This window comes from Homalodisca vitripennis, chromosome 8 (assembly GCF_021130785.1).
Source record: "Homalodisca vitripennis isolate AUS2020 chromosome 8, UT_GWSS_2.1, whole genome shotgun sequence".
Lineage (NCBI taxonomy): Eukaryota > Metazoa > Arthropoda > Insecta > Hemiptera > Cicadellidae > Homalodisca > Homalodisca vitripennis.
The window spans coordinates 56,434,938-56,451,112 of record NC_060214.1 but is presented as its reverse complement, the minus strand read 5'-3'; the positions used below and the strand labels follow the sequence as shown (position 1 = coordinate 56,451,112).

General features: G+C 33.5%; 1 protein-coding gene across 2 annotated transcripts in view; it reads left to right on the top strand.

Moving 5' to 3' along the window:
* The first annotated feature begins 2,256 nt into the window (after window positions 1-2,256).
* LOC124367618 (roundabout homolog 2-like) overlaps window positions 2,257-16,175 on the top strand; it is a 149,232-nt gene continuing 135,313 nt past the window's right edge. The window contains exon 1 of one of the 2 annotated variants that reach the window (XM_046824581.1): window positions 2,257-2,580. In XM_046824581.1, coding sequence (XP_046680537.1) covers window positions 2,529-2,580 — 52 coding nt within the window. In that variant the 5' untranslated portion in view covers window positions 2,257-2,528. Of the gene's footprint in view, window positions 2,581-14,306; window positions 14,981-16,175 lie in introns of those variants that run through there. The other variant, XM_046824580.1, reaches the window with a different exon arrangement.

Here is a 16,175-nt window from a genome sequence, read left to right as displayed (position 1 = left end):
GCATCAGACGCTTTGTAACAAAGAGTTATATCAATGTTGTTTAAACTACTTGGAGTTGTTAGTCAAATTAGTAACAATATACACACTCAGTTAGGCTATCACAGTGCACTTTTCCTCAAAATAACGCGCGAATAATTACACATGTTTGCGTTCACGGATTGTTTGAGCTGTTTTCATAAGTTTCGCCTCGGTCCTGCCGATTCGTTGACTCCACACGCAGGTAATTTAGTGTGAAAACCGTGTTTGCATATAACATTTTACTTCCCTCAGTAAACTACACTGTCCTCTATCTATTTATTTGTACGTAATGTCCTTTGCTTACAATTTGTTATTGAGGATGGATGAAATTTTCTGTCATTACATATTAAAAGAACACACAAAGTTTCGATGTTGGAATCTACCCTCTTCATCAGGTTTCAAAGTACCACAAGGCTTACGTTGAAGTGGTCAAATCTACTAAATGTGTGGCGATGAACTTAGCGACGTCGTGGATAAAAACTGGAAATTTTGTATGTGATAAACAAAACTCTCCAATCATCTTACTTTACAGAACAAGCGCACTGGATACCTTAACCGTAAAGTAACATCCGTTAAACAACAACGAGTCATGGATGCAATGTATTACATGTTCAGGTTCTAATACAGAGTGATTCACTACAATATGCAGAAAATGTAGTAGCTGGTTCTATATTTAAACATAACGAAAACAGTTTATACAAACGTGGATCCAGAAATGCTTCGTTCAGTTACGGTTAGCGAAAGATGTTGCCTGAATTTCAGCTCACCATTCAAAACGTGGTCATCCTGAAATTTTGGCAAAATAGATTAAAGAGCGAATTCAATAGTTCCTTTTGCCTTTTGACCTGATAAATTTAATAAAACAGATCCCAGAACTGTTTAGCATTTTTTGAAGAAATCAGTGTAAAAATCCAAAAATATAGTGTAAACACAAATTTTTCATCTTGTGGCAACAATAAATTTGTTATTGGATCGATAAACATATTTAAATTTTGTAATACAATTTTTTAAATTTTTTATTATGAAAAAAAAAACTGTGCAAATAACGTACACAGAAAACAAATAGACATTTGATTCAAAAACATTCTCATTCATAACAGTGCAAAGTAAAATTAACCGAAAAACATTAATCTAAACCTATTAAAATAAATGTACAGTACAGTTTCAAAAGTGTCTCTGCCCGACTTCAATGCATTTTTCTGCTCGTTTAAGGATGTTCCTGATTTCTTTCGTAATTCAACAGGACATTCCTTTAACTGTATAAAAGCTTCATTAATATGTCTAAGTAGCGTCTAATGGGAATTTACTTTGATCTCGGAAACTTTCTCCATCATCACTATTCCCATATACAAAACTCAAAAGGCATATGATCTGGTGACCTGGGTGGCTACTGTGTAGGACTTCCACGACCGATCCATTTATTTGGAAACTGTTTATTCAAGTAGGTGGAAACAATATTTCATGAACGTGGAGATGCTCCATCATGTTGCAAGTAAAACTGGTGTCGCGAGATACTTCTCAAACCAATGTTGGTAGTTCTTCTTGAAACATCTGTAAGTATGTCCGACATGTTAAGCACTCTTAAAAATAAACAGTCCAATTAGCTGATTATGGATAATACCACACCATATGTTAATACTAAAACGCTATTGAAGGTTCCAATGAACGGTTCACCCATAACGCTATTGGCAATATTTCAACTGTACCAAGAATAAACAATTTGCGGTTTCCGTACGGTGATACAATTTGGAAACGCGAGTGCAAAGTTGAAATCATTTGCACTTGTCGAGTTCACCCCATACTATTGGTAACATTACAACTGTATCATGAACAACCCAACTGCGGTTTTAGTATGGTGATACAATTTGGAAACGAGAGTGCAAAGTTGTAAATCATTTCCCTAGGACGACTTCACCCATAATACTATTGGTAACATTGAAACTGTATCATGAACAAACCAACTGCGGTTTCAGTACGGTGATACAATTTGGAAACTGAGTGCAAAGTTGTAAATCATTTCCACAGGACGAGTTCACCCATAATTAATGACATCAACGTATTTTGCAAGGCTTCATTCACCAGTAATCTATCACGGGTCCAAACTAGTGGATACAGTGATGACAAAAAGTGTTGGTGGGTGGGGTGCGGGAGGGGCAGCATCTCTTCCCCTACACCGCTAGGTGACATGAGACCTCCCCTCTTGCTTTCAGTCGCTCCTACACCGTCGTGACGGTAGTGTGTGGGGATCGTGCTTGCGCGTGCGAACGCTTTCGTGCCGTCTCTTTCAGTAATGAAACAACGTATGGTTCCATATTTGGAAATAAGTAAAATAGTTCTGACTCACAAATATTTTTTCATAAATTACCTCGTTCTTTTTCAGCATTTTTTGAATTAAAATTATCGTCTGAGATGAAGAGAACTTCTTTATTAAAAACTCCAATTATGAACGCTGTATCGTTATTGTGAAAGTGACTATCGTGAGTGAAAAGTGACAAGTGAATTTTTTAATCATGGTGACGCACTTCCTTGTTATTACATTTTTTGTGTACGGATATGTTAACGGTAAGTTGTATAATTTATACTTACTTGAAAAGTTGAAACATAATTTTAGAATGCTTTACTCTTAAGTCTGTGAGTATAATTTAAAAATAATTACACTTTGTCTCTTTTTCCATGATTTACAACAATGTATTACCACATTTGTCGTAAGATTAAAACATACTGGTCCATAAATATAGATAGAAATTTGTATTCACTTATAATTTAAAATATATTGATTTCACATTAGTCATAATCTTTGTTCTTCGTATTTTCCGTTTAATCTATATAAATATATAACTATTTGCATAGTACATTTCTCAAATAAGATAATTAAAATTGATAATCAATACGTTTTGAGTGAATCCCCTGCAATGGAATCCTGTTAACATTCACGTTATTACTTCTCCTATTTTAAATAATCAAAATAAAATAATTATGTTACAATTATACCCATTTTACCATCGTTACACCCGAAAGGTATTTTATCTCTCCAAGTAACAATGCAAAGTCCTGTCATTTAGATTTTTTAATCGTGTACTGAAAACTAAAACGATTTCATATTAATTTTATTATTAGCTTATATATGTGCCAAAGGGCGTTTTATAATTGTAGCCGAGTAATTTCTTTAACTCGAAGCTTAACTTTGAACTGTTAAAGTTTACTAGGTATTTTTTCTACCATAGACTAAAATAATTAAATCACGATATTGTTCTTTTGAGGAAGTATGCGTTACATGAATGATAGAAGTGTAACATATGCAAACTATTTGCTTTTAAAATCACGTATAATTTGAACAGGTCAAAAGAATTGACCAGAAAAAGTATATTATTATAATATTAATTTAATAAATTTCAATAATATTAAAAATACTATTTAATAGATAGGTCTCGATCCAACAGAATTTTGATCTGTATAAATAAGATCTAATTGGTAAATTAGGCTTAGAACATACGAAGTAGTAATTACTGAACATACGTTTCATGTATTTGAGTTGCGTTAACAATACCATTAACATCATTATTATTAACAACTTATTAGAACAGATGGTCTAGTTATGAAGAATTTCAGATCAATTGGTGAAATAAAAACAAATGGTACTGTAACCTACTGGGCGGAAATAGAATATATTTGCTACATTTATGGTTTCCCGATAACTCACCGCTTTCAGTGCGTATCCGAAATTGAATGCCAGTCCAACGGTTTCTGAATCTTTTCGAAAACCTAGAAAGCTTTGTTACAAAAAATGTAATTTATTACACATTTTCAAATGAAAGAACCATTCATACATAAAACTACTTGCAGCAGTTACGGACATAATATTTTTAATACAGTATTGTTTCATTTTGGTCTTCGAAGGGAATGGCATATTCCACCGATACTTTGTTTGACCTATCAATGAAGATTTTGTGGAGTTAGTTAGATCAATTTTTGTTTAGTAATAACCTAATCCAGGATTTAAAAATGCGTTTTATAAATATTAACACTGTTTCTGACAAAGTCGCAGACAGATTGACGCGTACTTGGCAATTTATGGGAAATTTGAACGAGTAGTTTTTTGTACGTAGTGTGTCTTGCCTGAGTTTTGGAGTTTTCTTTTCCATAATTTCAGCATTTTTAAACTCAATCAGATATTTAAATTGTCATTTCCTTTGACACCAGTCATAAAATAACCGAAATGTAGAAATCACATAGGACGTTTGTTATGTAGTTTCTACATGAATAAATTTTTAACGCACCCATAAAAAGTGACGTTATGTCCTGAAATATCAGGCGAAGTTTTGCGCCAACAGTGAAAAATTTACCAACAAGAATTATACTTTTGTCGGTCAAGTTGATTATCATTCATAAAAAATTCGTCTTTTGCGGTAGCAAAATGTTTGTTTAGTATATACAGAAAAATACAAACTACATTCCCTCCAACAAGGCATTTTAAGGCTACTCGAATCTGTTTGTTAAATAATCCTTATCAGCTTGTATGAATGGTTTACAACATTTCTTGAGATATAAAAATTACTCCACTGACACTTAAGTGCATAAGATTTCCATTCAAAACTAACAAGCAACGTTAAGTGAAAATTCTTTATAAGTTTGAACCAGAACAATATAGTTTTTACTGTAATAAATTTATTAAGATAAAAATATATGATATATAATAAGAATAAATCTTTTGTATCTATTAAGAGACAGACGGATAACGACGTGAACTTAAGAAGGCTCTTAGTTCGGGATGAAAAACTTGTGATTGTCAGATTAACGTTTATATTCAATTTTAATACAGTTTTAATCAATTTTCCATTTGATTACTGAATTAGATATATATTTGTTACATTCGATTTTGGGATTAACATATAATCTATTGTATCATTATTCGATTTCGTTATAAAAACTATACTGAATTAAATTATAAGATTTCCTTAAGTCATAAATGAATACAAATATTTCAATCCCTGAGAGTATTGCATACTTTAAAAATGTTCCTTTATCTTCAGCAGTTTTTATTAGTACGAAATACAATCATCTGAATGTCAAACTTTAAATGCATGTAATTTTTATGTAGACTGGTGTTCTTGTATTCAGGGAAGTTATGTTCAAGAGCTATGAATTGTATAACAAATTTGTTGTATAACAAATATTTATGAAAACCCAAAAATGTTTACACAACTTTTCTTAATTACGTTTTTTTTTCCAAATCCTCTTTTTTCACTGGATTGACTATTCTACTCAAAATATAAAGGCACGCTGAATAGGAAAATGAGTATTTTAAACGCTTTGTCAATATACGAGTATACAGTTTCAATTTTAAAATAAGTCAAGCTGTTTAATTATTCAAATGAACGTAATGAAATTGTTTTAACTACTCACGTCATGTGCAGCCATTAAACCAAATGTGTAAACATTCTGATACTAAAGCCTAGCTCACAACTGGCAAAGGCTAATGAATACAATAAGGGAAGAGACAAGGCATGGTTTGGAAGAGTATAGCCGTTGTAATATGCCCGGATCGTGCTGCAGGCATTAAAAAGCGGAATAATGCCGTAATAGAGAGAACAAAGGGTGGAGACAATGCTACCCCAGTAACACCTGTAGTATTGCTGCGGTATGTCTCTAGTTATATCTGTAGTTTGTTAGAGTTACTACGTAGTTAGAGTTACCTCCACATCGTTTGTGTTGTGATGTTTATCTACTAAATCCTAGATCTGTGCAGAAATAAATGAGTAATCTATTAGAGTAATAAATAATCACCCAATTATAGAATAAAGTGAAATCGTATAATATATATTACTTCTTTATTTAATTTTTTAACATTACTCTGTGGTTAGGTCTCAATACAAAATTTACACTTGACTAGATAGAAACTGTAGAAATAAAATAACTACAATAAACTCATAGAATACATTTTCTAAATTAGATGGATTGCACTGTAATGTAACATTTACCCTACACATTTAGAAAATAGCTTAAAACTCAAATAGAAAGTGAATATTCTTATCAGATGTGTGCTATTATTCAGAAAATATGGTAGTAAAACCTTCTAAATAAATGAAAAGATTTAACTTTTATTTATACTTTAAATGTAAAATAATTATCAATAAACGTCTAAAAACTATATTTATTCAACCTTATTCATTAATATATAACCATGATTAATTTTATGGGTGATAGAAGTGATGGTGAGATCGATTTATATACGTATATATAAACTCAAATATATACCCAAAAGCTCTAGACAAACTTCACTAAATAAATAATTAGCCAAAAACCAAATAAAAAAGTCGTTCTTGTGTGCTATTTATGTTCTCACATTTTAGAAGTAAATACACATTGGCTTCCAAACAAAAATACAAAATAAGGCAATTTAAAATTATAGAATTTGAAAATCTTAATTAAATCAATGACACATTTCGTAAAATTATTCAACTGTGAATTATTTGTAAAGGAAATTCTGTTATTCTTTCTTGACACTGTATACACACTGCTCCCAAAACATCCAAATAGTAAACAGTAAAACTCCCAGGCCATGGACATCCGCTAAAGTCATTTATTCAGTCACACCGTCAATGTAGGACGCCTGTTTAACTTTTTGTTTGGTCCAAAAAAACGTTTAGTACAAAAATATTAATAACGTTGAAGGTTGAGGGAACCCTCCGTTGGATCAAAAGTGCGCATGTCTTTTTGTACTTATCTGTGACACAAAATCGTATTAATTAGATACTTATTGTGGGAAATCGGCTCTAAAAGGACTTACAATCGTGAAGGAAGAAACACGCGTTTACGTTAAGCTGTCCGGATTTAATATGGTATAAAGCGTTCGTCTAGAGTTATAGTTTTTGGTCTTTCCAGTAGCTATTCTGAACAAAAATCACTTCGAACGTTGAAGTACTTCGAATACGAAGGGAACTTTATTACCCGTAACAATATTATATGACAGTGTATTAACCTTTGAGTTCTTATCGATATGGCTATTAGCATACACTTGATTAAAAACGTATAAAAATGTATATGTCCGTGCTAGGAACTATGTCCTGCAGAAGAAGTTAACGATACTACGGAGTATCAAAGAACTTGACATAAAGTATCGAAAGGGCCATCAAACTGATGGAGAGATAGATGGACGCAGTGCTTTTTTATCTTTTGAACCTGAAATCATTATAGTTCTTCCTTGGATAAAGATGAAGCGTATCAAGTTTAAATTCTCTAACTAAGATACGAGATATAGACCTCGTATATCTATAGATAATAATGTATTTAAATGATGGGCATACAGGTATATACAGACGGAGCGCCCTTTGATCTTTATACTCCAAAGTCAGTAGGGTTCTTTCTTGAACCAAGTGGAACCTAAATACTAAGTTGCACTTTCTGAGAATACTAATCGTGCTCAAGGAGAGGCGGAAGGATAGACATACGGACGATCTGCCCTTTTGACCCACGAAATCCTTGGATGAAGATGAACTGTATCAGGTTTCAACTATCTAACTGAGACGAATCTAGTAACTCTATGAAGAATTACTTTATTTCACAAATGGACAGAAAGATTGACGGACTGCACCTTGACGTTTTTACTATAAAACCAGTAGGGTTCTTTTTTGGACCAAAATAATTTCTGTAGATCCGTTATACCAAGATTTAAAGCACTGGTGGACACATGGACGAACAATGACAAGATTTGGATAAGGGTCTATCAATTTCGGGTCCTTAACAATACAAGATTAAAAACAACTGACATTTTCTCCTTCATTATTGACAGGCTGTCGGCTAATTGTTTATGCGTATTTACAATACACTATATACAGACAAGCTAAAACCGTTTACATGTACGACACGATAGAGGTCTATAATTAACCCAGTTAATCTCCTCTATTTTCCCAGAGCCGCCCTCCGTCAAAGTCCGGGAATGTATCCGCGCTGTCTGGGGGGTTGAAACCAGTTTGGCGGAGCGGTCCCCTACAGGAACATCATTTACACAGTGACATCACTAACTCCGCTCCTGCATTCTCATAGGCTTTTTTGGACGGGTGACACACACACGGGCGCGCGCGCGTAGGGAGATTCGCAGGTCGTTCTCACGTTCTTCCAGAAAGGATCTTATTTATGGGCCGTGAAGTCACTAAAATGGATCTAATGCTGAAATATGACATTTTAGCATCAATACATATATCTAAAATTCTTAAGGAAAACAAGCTAATCGCGTGGAAACCCCTTTGAATATAGATATTATAAAACTTATATTGTATTGTAACATTATTATATTATGCCAAATAAACTAAAATGGAAGTTTTCATTTTTAACGTTATTTTTGGCCATTAAATTGCATTAGTTTTCAGAGTTCACCACTCGAAATGTTTTCTACTTTAGTCTATCTAAATAACTTCACCTTTATTGCATTATTTCAGAAATTTTAATTATATTCCATACGAGGGTACAAAGAATTAAATTATGTAAGCACAAAATGATAACTTTATGTGTTGGCTAGCCCTTTAAAAAAACTGTTATCTGACAGAATATATATTCATTCAGGAGATGTCGTTCATAAAGACTTCATGTCCACACTTTATACTAGTTGATTGCGCAAAACATATCGAACATCTCCAGTTGAAAATGTTATAAAATTAACTCTACAGTCTGGCACTGGCACATTTCGCAATATTTTTGGAAAATACTGACAATGTCATAAATGCGTCTCATTCAAATTTCAATTTATTAAACATTCCCATTGAGCGCTGTATGGGGGCGGCACATAGTTGTGCCAGGTGAATTTTCATTTGACCAATATTAAAAATGAAAGTACCAGCCGTACTCTCTACACAAACTTAACTGAAAAACAATTTGTATGTTTAAACAGTTTTTATTCAATACAAGTGGTGATTGATTGATTATGTATGAATGTATATATCAAAGAATGTGTTAGGTGTAAGAGCATTGTCAGATGGTACATATATTTCCCCTTTGGTTAGTAAAAATTAACAAGATGTATTAATTACTATTATAGACCAGCTGACTTATGTATGAGCTCTCGTTAACAGCTAGTAAAAATATAGGTGGCAATTCTTAAGGAAATTACTTCGTAAATACAGGGTGAAGCAGGACCAACTGTCGGCGATGTACTCGTATATGGGCTGAATCGAGAACGCACGGTTCGTTCTTTTTTTAACGAAAACGCCCAAATTGTGACCCCAAAGAATTAGGGAAAGAATTTTAATAAAACCTAAAAATACAGCATAATAGCACTTTGAAGCACTCAGCACTCAGAAGTAGAAGTAATTTTTAAGATTTTCAAGTGCAAAGGTAGGTTGAGTCGTAATTCATTTTTAAGATCTTTATTGACTGATCACTACAATAAAAGGTTTTAATTTATTTCATTTACAAAAGATGGCCCAACTTGCCAAAGTTATATGGTTTCACAGTTTTTTTTCTGTTATCTTATTAAAAGTTTTAAAAAGATCAAATTTACATATAGGGTTACAAAAGATTATACTCTCTTTTAAATATATTACTGTTATCATTTTTTTATTACATTTCCAGTTTATGGAAATAGTTGAAATGTTGTATATTTTAAATTCGTAAAACTAAAAATTCAAATAGCAGGTTGCTTTTTTGGAAACAAAAACGTTTTTTATTTTAATCTTGGATTGTTGAGAAATGTTCATGACGTTTTGTTACATTACAGTGTTTTGAACTCCTGTATTTTCCGTGGGTTCTTAGGGAATTATTTTTAAGATTTTAATTGTACAAAAAGATACTTATTTGTGCCGCTAGTCTGTGATGAAAAAACATGTGGCTCATACTTTTGTCAGCTGGACTAAATTAAAGGGAACTAATTTGTAGTGTGTGAGCGAACGCTTTATGAGTAAATTTAGATTTTGATTAAAATATTTCTCTCTAGAGGCACACCTTAATGAGTCAGTAAAGTAAAACGTTGACGAAGCACTGTTCCCAGTGACGAAGAGTGTCCACTACCAAAAGCTTCTGTATCGGACAGTGCGGCGGCAGCGGCGCTCGGCACGGTGGCACCGCCCACAATCAGGCAGGCCCATTCATCCTAACAATACTACAGATTAGGGCATTCAGGAACGGAAACCCGCCGGTGGTGGCGGTGATAGTAATGTACCCATCCGATCACCACGGCCACCTACAACACACATGCGCCACTTGTCATGTAGATATCACTGCCTTATTGATGGTACCTCCGCCGGACGGGGCACCGTGTGTGGTACTTTATGTAATGGTAACATAGTGATTAATGTGGCTTCCGGTGATTTGCTCTTATCACACCTGAAGTGATTTGGGCTCCACATGGTATCCTAAATGTCATGAGGACATTACCGTTTGTGATGTAGTAGTTTTGTAGCCATACTATTGTTGATAAACCGGTATTTGTAATGAAATTTACTTCAAAACAATTTCGATAATCTCAAAATTGCTAATATAAACAATGTATGATTAAGCCAGACAGCATGATGCGTAACAGTCTTTGTTGAAATAGCATGTTAAATTTCAAGCATTTAATTCTCGAAATGCTTGCGGAAGGCAGACAAATAAATTTACAGCTCCCAGGTAGACATAAGACAAATTTTGCCAGCCTACTGAGTGACAGGCTTGGATGTCGTTCCCCCAAATTCTATATCCATCGTACATCATCTCTGAACCCATTCTCGTCTATATAGAAGTGATTTGCCATGGTGTGTGTCTATATGCCATGCAAGATTTTAATTATATACTACAGTTTATTCTTAAATATCGAGTGGACAGTCAACCAGAAATGCAATTTTCCTAATCTCTCGAGTAATAATAGACCTCACTAATGATCAGCCAATTAGTCAAAGATCAGCAAAGTTAGAACTTTACGGAAGAACGTTCCGAAAAGACTTATATACGTTCTGTGGGGTCCTTCAATACCTTCAATAAATATCCTGTATCAAATAATATAAAAACATTTTTGAGATTTTAAAATCTAACTTCTATAATATTTAAACAATGCAAAATATATAATCATAATTAAAAAAATTCAAAGTAAGTGAATACTCCTTGAATTGAAACGTACGATCAATAGTAAAATAATTTAATTCGAAGAGAAATCAAAAGTTTTTTTACTTGGAGGTGACTCAATATTATTAAGATAACGTTTCATTCAACATCAGTTCTTTTGACAAACGTTCTAAATTTGTGCATTTTACAAAAACGAATAAATGCAGGAATCTGAATTGAATTCTACTCCAGGTCGATTCTAACAGCCGGCACCTTTGCGAGCTTCCTTTATTAATGCAGTCTTAATCAAATACAGGGCCGGTAGTAAAAGCTGAACTCTGGGTCGCTCAACAATGGGTTTGTATCAATAGAGCTGTGAATCCCCCCCTCTCCACCATCGTCATCAACCCCCTCCCCCACAACACTTTCTGCTGTTCTCCTATGGGCTGGAGGGGGGCAGGGGGTCTGTTTAACTTTATAATTACACAGCTTTGTCGAAGTCACATTTTAAGTCGACTTAGAGACAGATGGGATTATTATATTATGCTTATTACCATTATTGTGGGGTTGAATGGCCTTTGTTCCATGGTTGGGCTGGTGGTGTGCTCTTCAATCTTTAATTTTGTTTTCACACCTCTGAAAGCGTCACTGAGCGTCTTTGTGTTCTTAATTGGTATTAAATTTAACTCTACCTTACGCTGCAGTCGAGAAATTGTACCTTTAAATTAATTAATATCAATTATGAACGGTCTAGAATGGTATTAAAAAATTATTTATATACAATTGGTTTAATTTACGGTTTCAGGGTATAAAGCAGTTTATGAGTTGTACAGTAAACAAGGCTTAGAGTTTAACCTCGTTGAAAATATTAAAAAGCTTAATTTAGTTATATTTTTTCTGAGTTGACGCGTTCACTGCAGCAAACGCCCTAGTGCCTACTGTATGGTTAATATTACTCAGCGAGGACGTCGCCAGCGAGAGGGTTCAATCGGTCCGGACCTCCACAAATGTTTAATTTTTTAATAAACGATTATTATTATTTAAATAATTTAGTATTACTGACATGTAGTGCTGAAAGATCGTTCTCAACATAGAAATGGACCAAGAACTTTTTAAGGAACAATATGGAGCCTTACTTTCTGTCCATTACGGGAAAATATCAATTGTCTGGACCTCCTCAATAATTGTATTCTGGCTACGTTCTTGTCACTAATTATAGAGCATTGAAAGGTGTTAATAGACAATAAACTGATGAAACGAAGTATCAAATGGTCCAACAGCATGTAATGAAAGTCCTTACCGAACTGACTATACCCTTTGACTTTTTATCCCAAAATCAAGAGAACTCTTCCTTGGACCAATAGAGAAACCAATATACCAAGATATCTAGAACCTTTCTCTTACAGTATAGTTCCGGTTGCTTAGATAGGCAAATATACAAAACGGGATTTGAAGATGGAGCTGTATGGTTCTTAATAAAATCCGTTCTTGCACATTGGAGTAGGCTTAACTTAAGTGGTAAAAATGGATAAGTGGGTACAAGCTATTAAAAATGTTCATTCATTAAGGCGAATATACACTGACTGAATAATACTAATAAATTCTAAAGCACAAATCAAAGGATAATTATTTTTATATATATTTACCATAATTTATATATTTTGTTTATGTTAGAAAATAATGTTAAAATTAACTTAAATCATAATTTTATGACGAAAAGCATACTTCTTTCAAAACAAAATTAATTAATTTGCTGATATAATTTATTAAGTAATTAAATTGTCATTTACACGGTAGGCTTGACCCGCAGACAGGTGGTTCTCATTTAAGAAGCGGGATGAACCAATGTTCGCGCCCCCATCTCAGATGCGGGTGTCTATTGATTCACCCTTGACTTCGTAATCTCTACCCCGCACCTGTCTGTCTGTCTGTCTATCCGCTCTCCTCTCATTGTGCAAAGTTAATCATAATTGGACTCATTGAGTCCTCAATGCCTCGTGTTTTATAAATCAGTAATTCCGAATTGAAGAGGTATTTCATCTGACCACTCGATTTTTCAAGCGTTTCAAATTACTGTTTTGAATATCTCCCCTGACGCATTATATTGAATACCTGCCTGTGCCTGGCTGATAACATTCCAGCGTGGCATTCACTGTAATTGATTTTATTATTAATCCCAATAATGTGCTATGCTTCAATTAGAGTGTAATTTCATCAATAGTAAGTCCAGAAATTTAATCGTCATAAGGGGACATTCCTGCATGATTCGTGGAACTCAGGTCTCACAGATAACATCGTTACCTAAAATCAAATATTTTTATTTTGAAGTTCTGTGAACGTCCCAAAGATTAAACTTAAAATTTAAACTATTTTTAGTTTTAATTGTACACAAATAATAACATTTATATTTATTTTTTGGTATCGCACTAAACACAATGCACGTTGCAAGGTCATTTGTGTAGTTAATATAATAACAAAGTGGTTAGTGTTGGATTTCCTAAATTATACATTAAATTGTACGTTTTCTGGTGTTAACTTTAGTTACGCTTTATCCACTTCATAACATTCTGCACAAACAACAGAATCTGGATTAAAAATATACTTTAAACTTTAAGCTAATCAATTGTAAACACCCTCTAATTTTAAATATCAGCTACGAAGAAATGCAACCATGTCTAAATTTTACCATTTACAGTGCTTAAAAAAGTAGATGACTGTAAGCATTAGTAAGAAGTACGTTATTTATTATATTTTTATTTTATTAGTATAATTACTATGAAAAATACGCATTAAAATTTTAAATTGAATTGTGCGTGATGTGTTTCATTAGAAAATTTTAATTTGAGGAAATGAATTATGTATAATAATAAAAATAACCCCGTTTCTTCTCCTCAAAGTGTATCCAAGTCTGAAGTCATGAATAAAAATAGGTGACATTTACCGATTTAATTTGCAGCTTAGAGGTATAAAGTGGCGGTAGGATCGGCCATAAGCGATAAAGGAGCAGAGGGTAGTGACTGGTATAAGGGGTGATTTAAGCCCAGACGAGCTCACAAACAATATTGCCTTTTGACTCCTCTCTCCGGCTAATTTCATTACCTATGGGGAAATGGATGCGATCAAAAACCGAGCGCTCGGGGCAGAAGTGAGTCTGTTCTGCAAACGTATCACAAGGGATGTTCCTTCCACCCCTCCCTGTTCCCCACCCACACCTACCACCCCCACTACACCCACCACCTGCCTGCGCAGCGCTATCTCTAGCTCAGTCGTCCTCGGAACTCCCGGGTAGAAACATGGAAATCGGTTCTGGCCAGTCCTTACATCATGTGACGTTCAGTTTCTCAAGGACTGCTATTTATTTTTAGTTTCCATATATTCTTTCCGGTTCGAACATTTCAGTGCATGAGGTCCAAAATCGGGAAGACCAACTTCCGTCGAACTCGTTTGACGTCCGAAACTCGGAAACAGATGGAGTGCTAGGTTTAGCAGTTTGGTTAGAAAACGTAGATTATTTATCAGTCAAATAAACATCACTAGGGATCTTTTAATCATTGTGAACATAATTGAAATGGTTAGTTAAAACAGATTAGTCGAAAATAACCTCTCATAAGTGAAAATTTGAAATCCAATCATCAAATGAGACAAGTGTCGAATTTTCATAATCAATGTTTTGTTAATTTTTTTTTTAATTTAAATTTAATCGTAATATTGTTTTACCATTAAATTCTATGAAACCAGCCTGTTTTTATTTCTTAAGACGTAAATTTGCGAAATTACATCTGATGTCTGATAGTTAGTATAGTCAGACTTAATCTCTAACGCTATACAATAATCTTATGGGGGGACCAAAAGCCATGTGCTCCAGCTATGCTGTCCGAGACGATGTCTAAGTCGGTTTACGATGTACTACACCTTCTTCTTCTCCTCATTCTTGCGCATGCGCAGTACGTCGCAGGTAAGTGTGCTGGCCCCATTGATTGTTTTCCGTTGCGATTAAGCTTAATTAATGAGGCAGTCTGGGAAATGGGAAAATACTGGAGAGCCGGGCGATCCCAGCTAATTCCTACCCCTAAATATGCCCTTTACCCTGTGTTTCATGCGTCGAAGCGTAAAATTGTATCCAACAGTTTAGAGCTTAACATAAGCAGAGAAGTTTTATTTTATAAAGTCAACATTAGTTCCTAAACTAAGTGAAATGTGACAGTAACAGAGCAATTGTTTGAAATTAATTGATTTAACTGTTTGGTACATTATATATAACAACTTGTAATAGTGTCGTAAACAAGTGAGTAAAGATATAATGAAGCAATGTTAAGGAGTGTATAAAAACCATCAATTCCAACTTAAAATAATAGTTTACTAAAATAATCATACACCTATTAAAGTACTGTAGTGGCCTATAATTTTAGAATCTAATAAACTCTCAATCCAAATTTCAATAACGGTGTTAGCTGTACTAGAAACAAGTTTTGCTACATATCTTCTTCCGCTTAGAGAAGGTATTGAAATTACTCTTTACAAAGGTGGAATGTACATTATTCATTCGTAAAATTACTATTATTATTGTAAAATTTGTGTGCATTGATTGAAAATGTTGATTAGAATATACTTAAATTATGTTCAAAAAGAAAAGCTAACAAATTTGTAAATGTATAACACACTCCAAAATGTCTAGTCTGCTAATAATATATATATATATATATATATATATATATATATATATATATATATCATATATAATCTTACGTAGTCTAGTTTCTAATAGTTAGAGCATAATGTAAATATGTGTAATAAACAATATGTTACATTTATTAAATATTGTTTTATGTGTAATTTGTTACAGTTAGATTTTGATTGTTACCCTTCAAGCGATATATATGCCTGGAGTATTCTAATCAGATATCAGTTTAAAAAATTACATGTGTCTGTTTGTTAGGAATAAAAATATATTTATTTCAGCTTCAATTCGTTGAAAGTTTTGCCGACGGAGATAAATATAATATAATACTTGTGAAATGCCGTTCTAATTTACAATCAACTATTTTAAAACACGAACTACCTCAAAATGATTTTAAAACGTTATTAAACAGTGCCGACACACATAACACACCTACATTACATACCAGGTGTATGTCTTCAGTGTTGTAATT